This window comes from Pygocentrus nattereri, chromosome 22 (genome assembly GCF_015220715.1).
Source record: "Pygocentrus nattereri isolate fPygNat1 chromosome 22, fPygNat1.pri, whole genome shotgun sequence".
Classification (NCBI taxonomy): domain Eukaryota; kingdom Metazoa; phylum Chordata; class Actinopteri; order Characiformes; family Serrasalmidae; genus Pygocentrus; species Pygocentrus nattereri.
In genome coordinates this window covers 30,553,423-30,570,438 of record NC_051232.1, presented here as the reverse complement: position 1 = coordinate 30,570,438, position 17,016 = coordinate 30,553,423, and the positions used below count along the sequence as shown (strand labels likewise).

At 38.5% G+C, this 17,016-nt stretch overlaps 1 protein-coding gene across 1 annotated transcript in view; it reads left to right on the top strand.

Moving 5' to 3' along the window:
- The window catches only part of LOC108429281 (collagen alpha-1(XIX) chain), a 269,795-nt gene that overhangs the window by 26,681 nt on the left and 226,098 nt on the right, over positions 1-17,016 (top strand). The window contains exons 6-9 of the mRNA XM_037532973.1: positions 467-742; positions 4,402-4,482; positions 7,456-7,575; positions 8,007-8,060. Coding sequence (XP_037388870.1) covers positions 467-742; positions 4,402-4,482; positions 7,456-7,575; positions 8,007-8,060 — 531 coding nt within the window. The remainder of the gene's footprint in view (positions 1-466; positions 743-4,401; positions 4,483-7,455; positions 7,576-8,006; positions 8,061-17,016) is intronic.

Sequence of the window (17,016 nt, the reverse complement as noted above, 5' to 3'; positions counted from 1 at the left end):
AAATATGACGATTCTTAATGATCCTCACTGACTTTAGACTTTTTACTTCAAAACAATGGGATCAAACTGCTCACCATGTAGCCAAGAGGGACAGGGATGCAGCCTCACTTTCTGCTCTAAAACAGGGGTGTGGCTAAAAGAAACACTGAAACTCTGAAACTCTCAGTAGTAAAATGCAAATGTAGGACAGCAAAAAACAACATTGAAAAATTACAAAATAAAAGTGTAAACTTAGGGGTTAGGGTTTGGGACACCTCCCAATAGAAAGTACCCTATAAGTATTCTTTTGTTTATATTAATCTTATTAATATCTCTGTTACTATGTATAAAGACGGTTCCTCTATTTATGTTTGTGTGTTCAGTGAGTTGCACCAAAATAACAGCATCAGGTGGAATCATGGTAAAATGAGATGTAACTGAATCAAATTACTGTGAGGTTCTAAAATTGAATCTCTTCATCACACAGGTGTCAGTAGTAGTGGACGGCGCTAAGAAAGTGGTGGAGTTTTCAGCCCTGGGCCTTCTGAAGAACAACCTGCACTATATATTCAAAAGCCGTGACCTGCACACCCTGTTTGACCGCCAGTGGCATAAGCTCGGGGTGGCTGTTCGAAGCAGCACGGTAGCCGTCTACGTGGACTGTAAGCTGATCGAGAGGAGACTGATTGAAGAGAGGGATGCGGCAGACATGAGTGGCCGCGCTCTTATCACCACCAGGGCAGAGGATGGACGGCCGGTGGACGTGAGTTCTTAGCCGACCTGAGGAACTGACAGTGTGCTTATCGGTCATAAGTAGATGACTCTGCTGAATCATGTGCTTGTACATACACTGGATGCCAAATGTTTGGAAGCAACACTAGTCTTGTAAAAATAAATACTGAAATGGAGAAAAGACAGAATATTCCTCAACATAAAACAAAAATACCTGCACTGATGTACACTGCAGTGTATATTTTGCTGACTATCCTATAGAGTTTATGTCGACCTGATTAAAATATGCATTAAAAGTTTGGTAATGATCAAAAACCGCTCAGTTTTATTAACAAAGAGCATGAAGCCTTTTCTGGTGCAGATGTACTGATTCTGAGGCTTTAGGCAAAAGGATGGAACAGCGCTCCCTGGATGGACATTTTTAAAGGAGAATTCCAGTGATTGTTCAACATTTCTTTGTAATTGAATCATTAAGATGTGAACACAGTCGTTCAGAGTGGCTTGGAGTGAAACGCTCCATTCTAGAGAGACTTACCGAGTCAGAATTGTTCACGGTGGTGGTGGTGATAGGAACCAGACGTCCACCTCTAGAAGCCCCCTCACATAAAGTTATTACATGATGACTGAAACACTGTTTTATCATAATTCTGAGATAAAATGTTGGCATAAAACATATTTTAAAAGCTGATCATTGTGAAGATGCATTCAGGAAGTTATAAAGCTAAATAGTCCTCACAGAGTATTTATTTTTTCAGATTTATTGCTACTTTACCATCATCAACGTTCCACATAAGACACGTGTAGGTTAACTGGTGGTTTTGCATAGTAAATAAAATGTGTTTTATTCATGGCGACCCCTGGTTCCCATCATCTCCACTGTAAAGACATCTGAACCATTTCACACCAAAGCGCTCAAACCACATTTCAATGAAGGAATTCTGCAGAAATTTTGAAAAATAGTTGGATTTGCCTTTAAATTAGTTTGAGTCTTTGGCCTCCTGACTGGCACAACCATCTATACTGTAGAAAAAGGGTATTTTGGAAAATGAAATTATTTTAAATCTAGACAATATACCTAATGTCTCTCGTTAAGATTATTAAACTTATGCTAAACATTTTTCCTTAAATGTTTTTATTGAGTGAAATTGTCTCCCTATATTGGCAGTTAACTTTGAAAAAATGCTCGAAACAAACAAAATGATCTGCCACGATGGTGGGGTAATTTGGTACAGAAGCAAAGTAAGGAAGTAGTAAGTAATATAATCCCAGAAGTAATTAGTAACCTGCAATTAATTACTTAAGGAACTGGAAAAGAAAAAGTTACCGCTTGCTTCCACACTCTTGGCCATCACTGATTTCAGGTTTAAGTGTATGTATAAATCGCTAACATGCATGTAAATGTGTGCAACCATACAGTGCCAGCAGATGCATCCTATTAGGTTTATTAGGTGCACCCACCTTGTGTCCACAATCACTGACCATTTTATCAGACACATCCACCGCATAGATGCACTTTGTAGGTTACAATTAGTGACCAAAACCACCCTCTACCCCTTCCTTCGACAGAAGGGGATCACCATAGCACCCCCTTTGGTGGCCCAAACCCCTCAGGATTCTGTGGTGGCATTGCAGGGAGTTTGCAAACTGCAATGGAAAGAAACTGTTAAAATTAAACAAAATTTTTAGAATTTTTGCAAGTAAAAAAGCTTTGTGATGAGTACAAAAATTGTTGGAGGTTAATATTGACTCAGTACACAATTACTGAATGGATCATATAGTTGCCACGTGACAGTTTAATGTAAATTACAGTCGTTAAAGTCACCCCAGACAACAAAAATCATCTGAAGTGTGTTTGAAGCAGTTTTCTTATTGAAGTGTCGGGCCAGATTTCTTAAGAAGACATTTAAAAACGTTATTTAATGCAATCCTTTAACTCTCGCCCCATTTTATACCCAAAATAAAGCGGCCACTGCTCCCACATAGTCTGGGCTACAGTCATGATCTTGGGCTCATTTGAAAGGAAGCACTCCCAACAGTGAGAATATCTGTGGGATTGACCGACTCAGAGTAACAGAGTCTAGAACGGAGGAGTTTATTTCCTCCCGACTCATTGATCTCTAAACTGATCTCTGACTCTTGCCAAGTTATCAGACCTCATGTTTTCGATGACGGTGTCTCTGTGGAGGCGGTGAGGCTCTGAAGGTGAGGGCAGACAGATTTGATAGCGCTTGATTATTTGGTGCTGATGCTGCAAATGAGACGATTGTAACTGCTGTGAATAACGGATCATGAAACGGTTTGTGGGAATCGAATCCTGTATTGCATCATATTGCTGGAAGACTTGATGCGTAAAGGTGGTGATGGAAGTGAACGCATCGATGGAAGTGTGCTGGAACTGTTACAGTGATCTAGAAAAAGTTAACCTTAGCTCACTTCAAAGTACTTATTACAAATAGCTTAATTATGTTTATAGGTTTAAGGGGTTCAGATGATGCAGAACGTGGCAGTGACACCTCCAAGGCAGTGGTGTGTTTAGTCAGGCATATTCTGTGATTTTAGCACCTATTTAAGCCCAATTTGGTTGTCACTGAATAAACTTCAGGGTTGGGTTGAATTTCAGCTTCATGGGCCACCCATGACATGCAGTGTGAGAGGAGAACCTGTGAGCAGTCAGTCAAACTGCAAGCGTAGCAACAGCCTCGCTGTCATCTGCCTTGTTTGTTTAGATCTAAAGTCATGTTAGTTTGTGAGAAACTCACACAAGGTTTTGAGGAATGTCATTCTGTGTGGGGTCTCTCACATTTTTATGATTGATTAGGATTTTTTAAATCCTGTAGTGAGGGCCAGGCATAAGATAGAAGTAGAAGATGTAGAGTGGGTAGCATAACCTGTTAGAGGCACTTCTGCTAATGTATGGCGTGGCTGTAGCCAACAGCAGCTGGTTAATTAACAGCCACAGCTTGGGCAGTCAAGGTTAGGGATCCAGTCTTGTGACCGGAAGGTTGCTGGTTTGATCTCCTGAGCCGACAGTACATGACTAAAGTGCCCCTGAGCAAGACACTTAACCCCCAACTGCTCCTCGGGCACTGCAGATAGGGCTGCCCGCCGCTCTGGGCAAGTGTGCTTACTGCCCCCTAGTGTGTGTGTGTGTGTGTGTGTGTGTGTGTGTGTGTGTGTGTATGTTTCACTGCATGAATGGGTTACAATGCAGAGGTGAAATTTCCCTGTTGTGGGACTAATAAGGGTCTCTTAATCTTTCAGTAACAGTTAATGCTGTAATATTTTTTGCTGGTTTTCATAAACAAAACGAGTTTTAAAATGCGCAGTGTATGTCTGCCATTAGTGTGGGCTGAGAATTGTCTGTCAACCAAAAATATGCAGCCAACACGGGTCCTGATAAAAGGCTAGAATACGGCACATGTTGTGCATTGAAAAATATGAGTTATAATCTCCATCTGCACACCTACAAGGCACACCAACAAGGTAGATGTTTCTAATAAATTGGACATCTAATTGGCCATCTCTGCCAAATGTATAAGTGGGCATGTACAATAAACTGAAATAAGATATTTACTGATAATCCTGCTTAGTAGTACTCCACAGCGTAATGCACCGACACAGTACAGAAACCAAATCGTTTGCTCTCGGATTCAAACTTTAATGGTAATTTATAACAGATTGCTTTTACAGATTGAGCTGCAGGAGATTCTGATGTTCTGCGATCCCAGCCTGGCAGAGGAGGACAGATGCTGTGAGGCACCAGGAGCCGTTGTAAGCCTGAGCTTTTATCATACAATTATAATAATGGCCTCAATTCAAATAACGTCACTTGTGCAATCTGCTGATTTTGTACACTGCAAAAAATGGTGTATTGTCAAGTTATCTTAAATATATCCAAGACATCTAATATTTCTAATATTGAGGTTGTTGTAAACTTAATTTAGAATTATTTAACTTATTTCTAGACATTGTTTTATTCGTTTTAGGTCATTTTATTAAGTAAATGTTAAATGTTCTCACTATATTGGAAGATAATTTTGCTTATTGTAAGAAACGTGCTTGAAACCAGAAAAATTATCTGCCTCTACAGTGATATCAAAAAAGGTCTAGAAATGAGCTAAATAGTCTTATAATAAGTGCACAACCATCTCTAAATGGGAAATGTTGAATATATTGACTAAATTTAAGATTAAGATCACTTGACAAGATGTTTTTTTTTGCAGTGTAATTATGGGCATGGTTTCAGCCTTTTCTTCATTCCTTGGTGTTGTTGCTCTGCAAAAAAGGCATCTTGTCAAGTAAAATGATCTTAAATTGTGTCAGTACAGCTAATATTTAAAATTTTGAGGCGTTGTAGGAATGTTAAAAGATTAGAAGAATGTATTTCTAGTCATTTTTACTTGTTCTAAGTGATTTTATTAAGTAAAATGATCACACTGTACTGGCAGATTACTGTGCTTATTCAAAGCACATTTCTTAAAACAATGTTGGTATAATGAATTGATTTTTCTAGATAAAATGACCAAAAACAAGTAAAAATAACTAGATATAAGCTAAATAATCCTGTAATAGGCTTACTGCAATCTCAGAATGAGACATATTACATGCATTGGCAAGATTTAAGATAATTTTATTTGCCAAGATGGCAAATAATAATAATTGCTTTCAGGCCCTCATTAGCACCAGAGGCTAATGTTTGCCTAATGCTGCAAGAGATTCTTCTGGAGTCCCAGTTTGGGCAGAGGAGGACAAATGCCATGAGGAGCCATCGTAGGACTGAGCTTTATCATACAGTTATAATAATGGCTTTAATTCAGACAACCTCACTTGTGCAGTCTGCCAATTTGGTAATAATAAGCACTGTGTACATATCAGGTCAGCTGACTTTGCCTTAAAGTTTCAGCTGTTCCTTTATTCCTTGGTGCTGCTGAAATGTCTTTTCAGTCGGTAAGAGCAGGGCTGATTGCTTTTAGGCTTATTTATTATGGTAGAAAGCAATTTTTCAATGTTTGCGTGCACCTCCACTTACCTCAAGTCCATCCAGTGCCCTTGAGAACGTCCTTTTAGTTCATGTTGCCCTGGTCAATAACATCTAATCGATTGAGAACAGCATCCTGTTTAAAAAGGGTTAGTAAAGGCAGGTCTATTCGCTAATGCAATCACAGCCTTGTATTACAGGGTGTGCTGTTACACCTCGATCTGTGTTAGAGGCAAGATTCCATCAAGGGCAGATATTTTTTATCAGTGTAATTATGAATTACAGAATATGATACTCTGGAACAAATGCATATTTTTTATGTCTTATTTCCTGCTAGAGACCTGATCAGGATTTGCAGCTGTTTCATAACAAATCTTAATGCTTAAACACAGACAAAACACTCTTACACTGCAGAAGAGGTATCTTAGCAAGGGAACCCATCTTAAATGTGGTCAAAATAGTCCCCAAAGATAGTTCCCATCGTCATTATTCCATTCACTAGACTCACTAGACTCGTGTAGGTCCGCTGGTGGTTTTGGGTTGAGGGTCTGGTCTCCTGAGTGGCGCATCTGCGCCTCTTCAAGTGCAGACTGTCTCCAAGGACAGTCTACGACCTCATCCACACCAACAGACTCGCTCTGATCTTGCTGCACCTTTAATCCAGCAAATCTGTACTTACACATATAGATTGACATCTGGAAGATTCTGTATCAGCATTCTATCTCCCGTATACCTGCATCTCATTTAGTATCTCCCTCAGACTAACTGCACATACGGAATGTGAACAGCAGCACATTTCATAGTCTTATTTTATAACTTATTACTGTACAACTGTACATTGGAATAGTGCAATACTAGTGTATATTGTGTATATGTGTATATTCAGAGTCATTGTGTGTATGTGTGTGTATATATATATATGTATGTATGTATGTATGTATGTACATATATATATATATATATATATATATATATATATATATATATATATATATATATATGTAACCTATTCTTCTTAGATATTTATATATATATATTTTTTGTATTTAAATCCTATAAGGCGGCTACGCACCTAAGATTTTCACTTACTTTCCACCTCTGTAAATGTGATGTGACAATGAACGTGATTTGATTTGATTTGATTTGAACTGTTTATACTGCAAAAAAACAAATATCTTGGCAAGTGAAATTATCTTAAATCTGGATGATGCATTTAAAATTTTTCATTTTGAGATTGTTGTAAAAATACTATGATATTCTAGAACTTTCTAGACATTTTTACTTAAGTAATTTTATTGCTTAAGCATTTAATTTCCTCACTATATTGGCAGATAATTTTAAGAATTACACTTGAAATAAACAGAATGATCTAGAGTGAGATAGTTTTACTCGATAAATGTCTTACAGCCAGTAACAATGTTGAGAAATAACTTATACAAATCTTATAATATTCCTACAACCGTCTCAGAATTTGAAATATTAAATGTGTTGACTCGATATAGGATAATGCTACTTGACACAATGCTGTATTTAGCAGTGCAGACATTGTAGAAATCGCTATACAGATGCATTTTTGAATTCAGAAACGTTGCTTTCTAAATTTTAAATAGCCTAGATAACACCTGGGTCACCTGGTCAGACCTATTGTTCTCTAAACCTCCTCACAGTTGCTACAAAACAGCACATTTAAGCGCTGCATGAACGGGACAGGCGAAAACACAGAAATTGGCCAGAAATTAAAATGAACTGTTCTTGTGTTTACTCAGTGCGAGTTCAGAGAAACCCATGACCCCACAGCAGCGCCGCTGGTCACAAGCTACCTCCACAGAATGCTGTCCAAGCCGGCGCAGCAGCCCGCCGATCAATGCCAGTGCCCAGCAGTGAAGGTAAAGTTAACTTGCTTAAGCCTCGGCCACTAGCAGAGAGAGACGGTCATGTTTTTAAATGAAGGAGCTGACGGTCTGTTCTTGATGCCACCTTAAACTAAAGCCGCATACACAATGAACGTCCAATTAAAGCACATTTTATGCCAGCCTGTACTCCTGGCTGACAGCCAGAGGCTGGAGAAAAGGCTTATTAGCAACAATTTGGCACAAATAAGTGGGGTGTTTGGTTGAAGACCTACCCTTCATCACCTGGGACGATTCACTGATCTCCTCTGAAGTACAAAGAGGCAGAGGTCAGGCCACACTGCTCCGATGTATTTGGATCAACTCTTCCCTGGGGTAATGAGGGTAGTTGTTTGAAAAACAAGGCACCTTTTTGTTCTATTAAAAGTGGCAGGATTTGACTTTGATTGTTCTTTATTGTTCTAAAGGGGGAACCAGGCCTTCCAGGTTTGGCAGGACTTCCTGGACAGAAAGGAGAGAAGGTATGAACTTCTGAACGGGTCCCTCACATCATAACAAAGTGACTGTCTGTTTTTTTGTTTGTTTGTTTGTTTTGCAGTTATTTCGCAAACTCATATTGCTTTTTTAGTCTGTTTCTAACGTGAGAAGTTTAGGATAATTGGGATTGTTTTAAGCTTATAATAAAATGATTTCACTTTTTTATGGATATTTTTAACTGGATTTAAGCAATCATTGTCATTATCTGTCATTATAGTGGTCTGACCTACTTAAGTCACTTAAAGATGCATAGAAATATGTTAAATAATCTCATGGTAAGCTTGAAACAATCTAAACATGAGAAATCGTAGCTGTGTCTAGATAGATGGAACATAAATTCACTTGCCAAGATATTTTTTGCAGTGTTTAGAAGAACAACTTTTGCTTCAAAAGAAGAGCCTCTCATAGATACTTCTTTGAAGAGCTATTTTTCACATATAACATGCAAGTATAAAGAACACTTTAAGGTTTAAAGATCTTCCGGATAATTTAGAGATAGAGAGATGGATAGAGAGATAGAACTTTATTGATCCCAAAGGGAAATTGTAGGATAAGATGCAAACTAGAGCTGTATTTCTGAGCAGAGAACCATTTAGGAATGAAGAGTGACATTATATGTCACATATAGAAACATGATGTATTCATAGAGTTGCCTTAATTTGGAAAATATCCAACAGTGATTCATTGCAAAGCTCTGAATCTGTCCACTACACTGCCAAAAATGATCTCTTAGCAAGTGAAATCATCCTAAATCTACTCACCGTAGCTAATATCTCTCTTTTGTTATAAACTTCATATGTTGTACTTTATTGAAATCTCCCAATACAATAACATACATTCAATAGATAAAATTGCTTAAACAAAAAATATAGGGTAAATAAATTTAGAAAAGACAACCATTTGTCACTGTGTTTGCACCTCTGCATTTGACCCACCTGTGCAGTGAAACACCCACATACATGCACACTAGTGAACAAACACACACTAGGGGGCACTGAGCACACTTGCCCGGAGCAGTGGGCAGCCCTATCCATGGCGCCCAGGGAGCAATTGGGGGTTAGGTGCATTGCTCAAGGGCACTTGAGTCATGGACTGTCAGCCAAGGGGATCGAACTGGCAACCTACAGGGCTGATTCCCTAGCCTCCAGCCCACAACTGCCCCAAACACAGCACCCCGGTTGGCAAGGACGGGGGACTGAGCACCTATGATCCGTCATGTGAGCCAGAGCGGGATAGGAACCATCGCCCAAGCCAACGGTCTCGAAGTTAGTGCAGCCTCTCAACTGCGCCACCTGGGGCCGCTAAATAATCTTAATCTTACAAGAAGAAAAATATTAGAAATATTGGCTGGGTTTAAAAAATTTTCACTTGTTTAGATGTAACGTCTTTTTCTGTCGCAATTTCTGTCAGTCATCGTCTAGCTCAACCGTTTCTGATCGCAGGACTACAAAAAATTATTGAAATATTAAATCTAGTCCATATATCCAAGATTCCTCAAATTACTGTAAGCTTATTATATTGCAAAAAATGGTATCTTGTCAAGTGAAATCTAGTCGATATATCTAATATTTCTAATTTTGAGATGGTTGTGCACTTATAAAATTATCTGTCTTAATTATAGACATTATTGACTTGCTTTAGGTCATTTTAGTAACTAAAATTGTCTCAGTGTACTGGCAGATAATTTTGCTGGTTTCAAGCAGACAGCAAGCAAGGTTATCTGTCATTATAGTGAGATCATTTTACTAATAAAATTACTTAAAAGAGGTAAAGCTGTTTGGAAATAAGTTAAGTAATCTTAAATCAATCTTACAACAATCTTGAGGAGAAATATTAGATTTATTGAGCAGTTTTAAGAAATCAAACAAAATACTATTGTTTGTTGTGTATAAAATTGTTTAACATATTTCTGTTAGAATAGATCAGAACATAAACCTGTAAATGTCTAAGCTCTGAGTGCTTGTTTTTTCACTTATTTTAAGTATCTTTCTTAAAACAAGCAAAATGATCTACTTGCACAGTGAGATCATTTTACTCAAAATTCACTTAAAACATGTAGTAAACATTAAGAAATGACTTGTATCATCTTTTTAATATTACTACAACCTGTCTCAAAATTTTAAATATTAAATATATTGACTTAATGTAAAATAAATGGAAGATATTTTAGCTTGTCTTAAAAATATACGTAAACAAGCTTATTAGCCAATAATGTGAGTTCATTTTGCCTAGTAATCTTATGATATCCCTAATCTCTCAAGTGCCTAGTAATCTTATGATATCCCTAAAACATCTCAAAGTTAGAAATATTAGATATTTAAACAAGATATAAGATGATTTCTCTTGTCAGGATAGCAAAGCTGACCTCATTCCGCAACATCATTTGTCAGAGTAGGTGTAATATCATTCACACGAAGCCAAAAATGCGCTCAGCGTTCTCGGCCACATGGATCCTTGCCTGTGAATTCTTTGGGCAGGAGATGGCTTTGTTCCAGCCGTGGTGTCATAGAGAGAGCGCAGCCACTACAAGTGGAATGGGAGAAATCCATTAGAACGAACAGGTGGTGATACGCCCATTAAGACCAGATGGCCTTTGAGGTCAATGGCCTAATTACCATGTTGTGGTTTGGGATGGAGACATTTTTCAGGAGCACTGCTTGTTTTGTTTGCAGCCGGTTCTCAGGAATTCCTTGTGGGGAACAACAGCGTTACAGCCATTAAATCACAATACCTACAGGACCGAGGCTCAAGTCAGAGGAATCGAGCTATTTGCCTAGCCTTCCACGTAATTAGTATGGTCTCCTTTGGAAAGTGACGTTAAATTTGTTTTCAAATCCAGCAGGAGCCGAGGCTTCAGCAAAGTTAATTTTGCAGATCTTTCCCCGAGTTATCCGTTGCACTGATGTTAAACACCAATTTGTCTATGTTGAAAATAGCTTACGGTATATTGGGTTAGGCAGTGTCCTTAAGGAGGTATACTGAGTTTCCTCCTGCACTGAATATAGGGCTGTCACATATATAGACCATTCCAGTGAATTAGTGTTATTTAGATACTTTTTAGTGTTTCAGTGAGGGAAGAAAAAAAAAAAAAAACAAAAAAAAACATATATATATATATATATAGAGAGAGAGAGAGAGAGAGAGTTATATTGTTGTATATGTTGCAGACTGTAGTCCATCTGTTTCTCTGATACTTTGTTAGCCCCCTTTTACCCTGTTCTTCAGTGGTCAGGACCCCATAGACCCTCACAGAGCGGGTATCATTTTGTTGGTGGGTCATTCTCAGCACTGCAGTAACACTGACGTGCTGGTGGTGTGTTAGTGTGTGTTGTTTTGGTGTGAGTGGATCAGATACAGCAGTGCTGCTGGAGTTTTAAACACCTCAGTGTCTCTGCTGGACTGAGAATAGTCCACCAACCAAAAACATCCAGCCAGCAGCGTCCTGTGGGCAGTGTCCTGTGACCACTGATGAAGGATGAGAGGATGACCAACACAAACTGTGTAGCAGCAGATGAGCTGTCGTCTCTGACTTTACATCTACAAAGAGTGTCTAATAGAGTGGACAGTGAGTGGACACAGTGCTTTAAAACTACCACCACATCAGTGTTACTGCAGTGCTGAGAATGACCCACCACCCAAATAGTACCTGCTCTAAGAGGGTCCATGGGGGTCCTGACCACTGAAGAACAGGGTAAAAGGGGGCTAAAAAAGTATCAGAGAAACAGATGGACTATAGTCTGTTTTACTTTTCTACATAGTTTGTTTATTTTTACTTTTCTACATTGTTTTCTACATAGTTTGAAAGCTTGGACCAAAAGAAGTGCTCCAAAATGCTCAGAATAGAATTTCATCATATTAACTTACATTAAAAGTACCGTCTGTTTTTGCCCTCACCTCTAAAGTTACTATTGTGGAGATGCTTGATTTTCTTTGGACAGCAACAATATACATCACTGTTGTTGGAACAAAATCTCGTATCTCATGTGAAAGTGTTATCGGGTTAAATCATTATACAGTGAGGAGTAATCTGGCCTAGTTAAGCTCTAACTAAATATCGACATTAACATGCCCTGCTTTGCTTTCTAATATGCACTTCTTGTCTTGTCTTCTTTACATGCACAGTTGAATTGGCTGGCATTTGTGTTACAGATTGAGGCAGGTGGTCTGATAGCACATGTGTGCTGTCTGCTGAAGCTCGCTCATTAATCACAATGCCCCGTAATTGGATACTAAGAAAACTAATTGTTGAAGGAACAACTAAATGCATCTTGTAATAATTTATTTTTGACCTTAATTTTTACGTGACGTTTCCCCCTCAACCTGATAAGAAATGCAATTACTGTAATTAATTCCAGGAGATAACTTGACATTTTCTTATTAGCGCATATTAAATTTGATATTTGATGCCTCGGATGTTATGAGAGGAGGAGGGGTTCCTTTTTGAGTCTTGGTTCTAGTCAAGGTTTCTTCCTTTTCTTAAGGGGTTTTGTCTTGGCTTGTTCTCTAGTGTCTTTAACTGTGATTTCTACCAGATTTGTGACAATAGCAGTTTTAAAAAGCACAATATGAGCAAATGCAAATGGTCATACTACCTTTATAGTGCAGTGTACGCATGATTATGGTTGCTGAGTTTACTGTCGCTGAAAGTATTCTTAAAGTAAGCCAGATAACAGAATATAGCCACTGTCTCTTGTCAACCATAGCAATTGTTTTCAGTGGTCTTATCGAGGATATGCCTGCTCAGGAAGTCGCTGTAAGAATGTATGACATCTGCAGTAGAATAAGTCGAGGGCTCTCTAGGGATATTGCTGGATCAGTTTCAATCCTTATGGAGAATTAAACCTCTTTTTTAGGGGGGTTAAGGCTGGTAGGTCACCACAGAGTGTATGTAATGTATCCTTCTGCTGTTTTTCGAAGTAAAACAATGTCCCTTGCACTTTTGCCCCAGAACTGATACAGCCTCCATTAATTGGTAGGGTGGATGAAAAGACAACAAGGTTTCCATGAGGTCCATTTATGATGTTTGTACCAAAAACACATAGTTTATTTTTATTTTAGGTTTTGCAGCCTCTTAAAATAATTAAACAGCCTGTTTTTGATATTGGCCTTACAGACTTATTAGATGTTTGTGCAAACGTTTGGCCAAATTACAAATTTTTTTGCTAATTGAGGTGAAAAGAAGTAAACAGCCTCTGCAGCAAACTATTTTTTTAGCAAATGTTAATGTTTATTAAAGTTAGTTTATATTTGATCAACTAAAATTAGATAAAAAATGAAAGTAAAGTCTCAGAATTTGTTAGACCTTAATTAAATCATTAGGACTGGTTACGCAGGTCAGGAGCTGCCATTAGGAGTTATCAGCCAATGACAGCTTTGGTGCGTAATAAATTCTCTGACTTTTCAACCCTTCTGCCAACACTTAACAACCATGAGATCTTCTGAGCTGCTGTGGATCTGAAAATGAGGCTAACTGATGCTTATAAAGCAAAAGAAGGATATAAAAAGATATCAGAGTAATTCCAGTTGCCAGTTTTTAATGCCTGAAATGTCCTTAAGAAGTCGCAGTTAAGGGGAACTAGGGAAAGTCAAGACAAGGCCTGGAATACCAAGAAAACTCCCAGATAGAACTGTTCACATGCTGACTATAAAGGCAAAGCAAAACACTCATATAGCAACAAAGGAGCTGCAAGGTTTAGCTGACACAGGATTGGTGGTGCACCATTGTACTGTGCAATATTGCTGCACAAACGTGATCTGCATGGAAGAGTCATTAGAAGGAAATTTCACCTGTAACCTCATCACAAAAATTAACGTCTAAAACATGCAAAATGGAAAGTTCTGTGGATTTTGGTGGTCATAAGTGCCAAAGTATATTTGGAGAAAAAAAACAAGCAGCATTTGATGAAAAGAGCACTGTGCTTACTGTAAAGCATGAGGTGGATCTGTTACACTCTGGGGTTTTGTGGCAGCCCTAAAGGATAATGGGCAACATTACACAGCTAATTGGAAGAATGGGTTCAACTCAATATCAGCCAATTCTGGAAGTAAATTTGACAGTCACATAGTTGAAGCTTCTACAACAGGATAATGATCCAAAACATACCTAAAAAAAACCTTATGAACTACTTCAGGAGCCTGTGATATCTGCCAAGGGTTGTTTTTGTACTGATTTAATAGGGTGTCCAAACTTTTACGCATGCTATTTTTTAGTTAATCAAATATGTAGTTTGCTGCAGAGATTTTTAAAATTAAAAAATAAACAAAATGTCATGTTTTGTCATGGGGTGCCCAGACATTTGCATAAAACTGTATGTAAATGATTTCTCATTCACAAAGCAGTCAAGGCTGAGATATCTTGTTTTTTATGACATCAGTGGGATGTTTTTGTGTTTTAGTTTCAGTGTAAGGACAGTATAGGCTGCGGAGTAAAGGGTGCGTTTTAAAAAAAATTGTTTGGATACTATATAAAACTTTATTTCAAAGAAGGCAGTGAAAATTCAGTTTTACATGCCATGCATCCTTTAAATAATGAAATAAAGTAGTTGTGTCTTATTGGAAAAATAAATAAAATAGCATTAGTTACATGAAATATCTGCTGTGCCTGTTTAAGCCTATTATGAGAAATGTGAATGTGCTCTATAATATAGTTCAGAAACCTGTGCCTTTCATTGTTGCACTCCTTTTTTGCCAGTTAACTTCAGTTTACATTTGAGGGTTTATCTCCAAGCGCTCAGAAAAAATGTGTCTTGACCTACATTTTCCTGAATGTGGGAATTCATGGATAGCGACACGTTTCCGTGGCAGAGAAAACACATTAAGCTTGAATGAAACGCGCCTTTTCACGCCTTCTGGGATTATGTGAGGGCTCCCGCTGCCTTTCTGTTCTGGCATTACTTCCTGGAAGAAAAGGCATCTGAATATCACCAACAGCAAGCCATTTGGGGATCAAACCACATTTTATGCTCCTCATCAAGGATGTAATTTGTTCTCCATCATCCATTCTCACAGAACTTTCAGAAGGAAAAAGAAAGCGGAGTGCTGAGTTGGGGAAGCAGGAGAGGAGACTAAAATGCTTCCGAATCCAGATTCAGCACTTTGTGAAAATCCTCTAGTCGGCCTCCTGTGTTTCGTGACCCGACTGATATATTGGCCAGATGATATCAGATTCATCACCATCAGTGAAAATCCTGTCTGAAAAGCACCAACAGTTAGGGGCTTCTTTTGTACAGGCTGAGCTGATAAACTGGACTCATCATGGTTAAGACTTTAAAAATGTGCAAAATGCATCTAATCCTGGCCTTTATCGTCTGTCCTAGCATGGGAATGAAAACAATGGGGATAATGTTACCATGAAGTAAACTCAGGAAAAGTAAAAGTGCTAATTAACAGAAATAGCCAGAACTGCTAAGAACTTCAAGAAGATCCCAATTGAACAGACAATAAAATTTACAATTCAAAGTAGAAAATCGTGTCAGTCACTAAAGCACAGGGAATTCCAGAGATTTTTCCAAATTTCTGCATAATTCCATCGGTGAGATGTAAACAAAGTCTTTTTCAGAGTAGTAGTCTGTTAATTGATGCATTGTAGATAAACTCACTGACTAATTCTCCTTACAGTGAATTTAGAGTCCAGGGTCCTTCTCTTTAGGATAAACCCCAACAGGGTCCTAACTTCTGGTCTGTTTCTATGGTTTTTGGGAAGCTGTGCCAGGCGGCGTAGTTCACTACCTGCATAATGAGCTCCATTTATTTCTACTGTAAAACGCGGCTTTCACTGGGAGATGTTTTTCTTTTCTAACTCTGTGTTTTAAAAATCTCAGACACTGCAACTCGAACGCCACCGTCCCTCTGCTTACCTTTGTGTTAATGTTGATGATGAAATATTACAGTGATGGTGATCAATAATGAGGAGACAGAGCTGAACGTGTGTCTATTTATTAGGAGGTCCAGCTTATGTGTCTCAGAACACGGCGTCTTTCTCTCAGCCTTCTTTTATAAGGACATGTGAAGTACATTTTTCTGAGTCTGACATCATTTTAAAACAATTAAAAACACAAGCGCTGCTCACTGCTGCTCACCTCACTCTGACTGGACTTACGTGATGCCTGTTATTATGGTAATGTTTACTCTAAGTGGTTCTCCATGCATGCATGTCATTTTCAATTGGATAACCTGCAGTGAGCATGTAAATGAAGGTATTCCGCCAGATTGTTTAATAGAGTGTGCATATAAACACCTCAGTCTTAATCTGTTATGTATTCGATGAGACTGACATAAGTCTTTGCTTGCAAACATAGCCTATTTGATTGAATTTTTGACCTCCTTAAAAATGATCTTGCTCTCAGTTTTCTCAAACGTGGCATTTTTTCCTAATAACCGTTTCTGTCCAGTCATTCAAATGGTGGAATTATTTAACAAAATAGAATTGATGGTGTAATTATTTGGAGAGCAGGCCATCCATCCCCCCAAGAACCACTAGAAATTATTCCAGAAATCAGACAAGCCAAATTGGACATGGTCTCAGCAGTAATTATGTGGTTGGAAGCTAATATGAAGTAAATCTGTTTAAGGTGGGTGCGATCGCACGCCAGAGGGCATTCTCACCTCCCAACTCCGAAGTGGGCCGGGTACAAGATAGAGCCAATTTAGGCTGCCTTTGACACAGATTAGCACAAGGGCATTACCGATTCTGAGCTCTGGAGTGTCAACTATGGGTTAATTATAATGACCTACAACAGGAGCTTCTTGTAGGATTACTCAGGAGGGTTTTTTTTCTCTGAGGGAGAATATTATCCAGTGTTGGAATTCTGACAGTGGTGGCGGTCCAGATTTAGGCATCAGGGATTAAATAAACTGGGATTAATCCATGGTCCTTCAGAAAATTACAGAGATAAGCCATAAATTTAGAGCAAGTCTTACTTGAGAGGAAAGACATTGGTG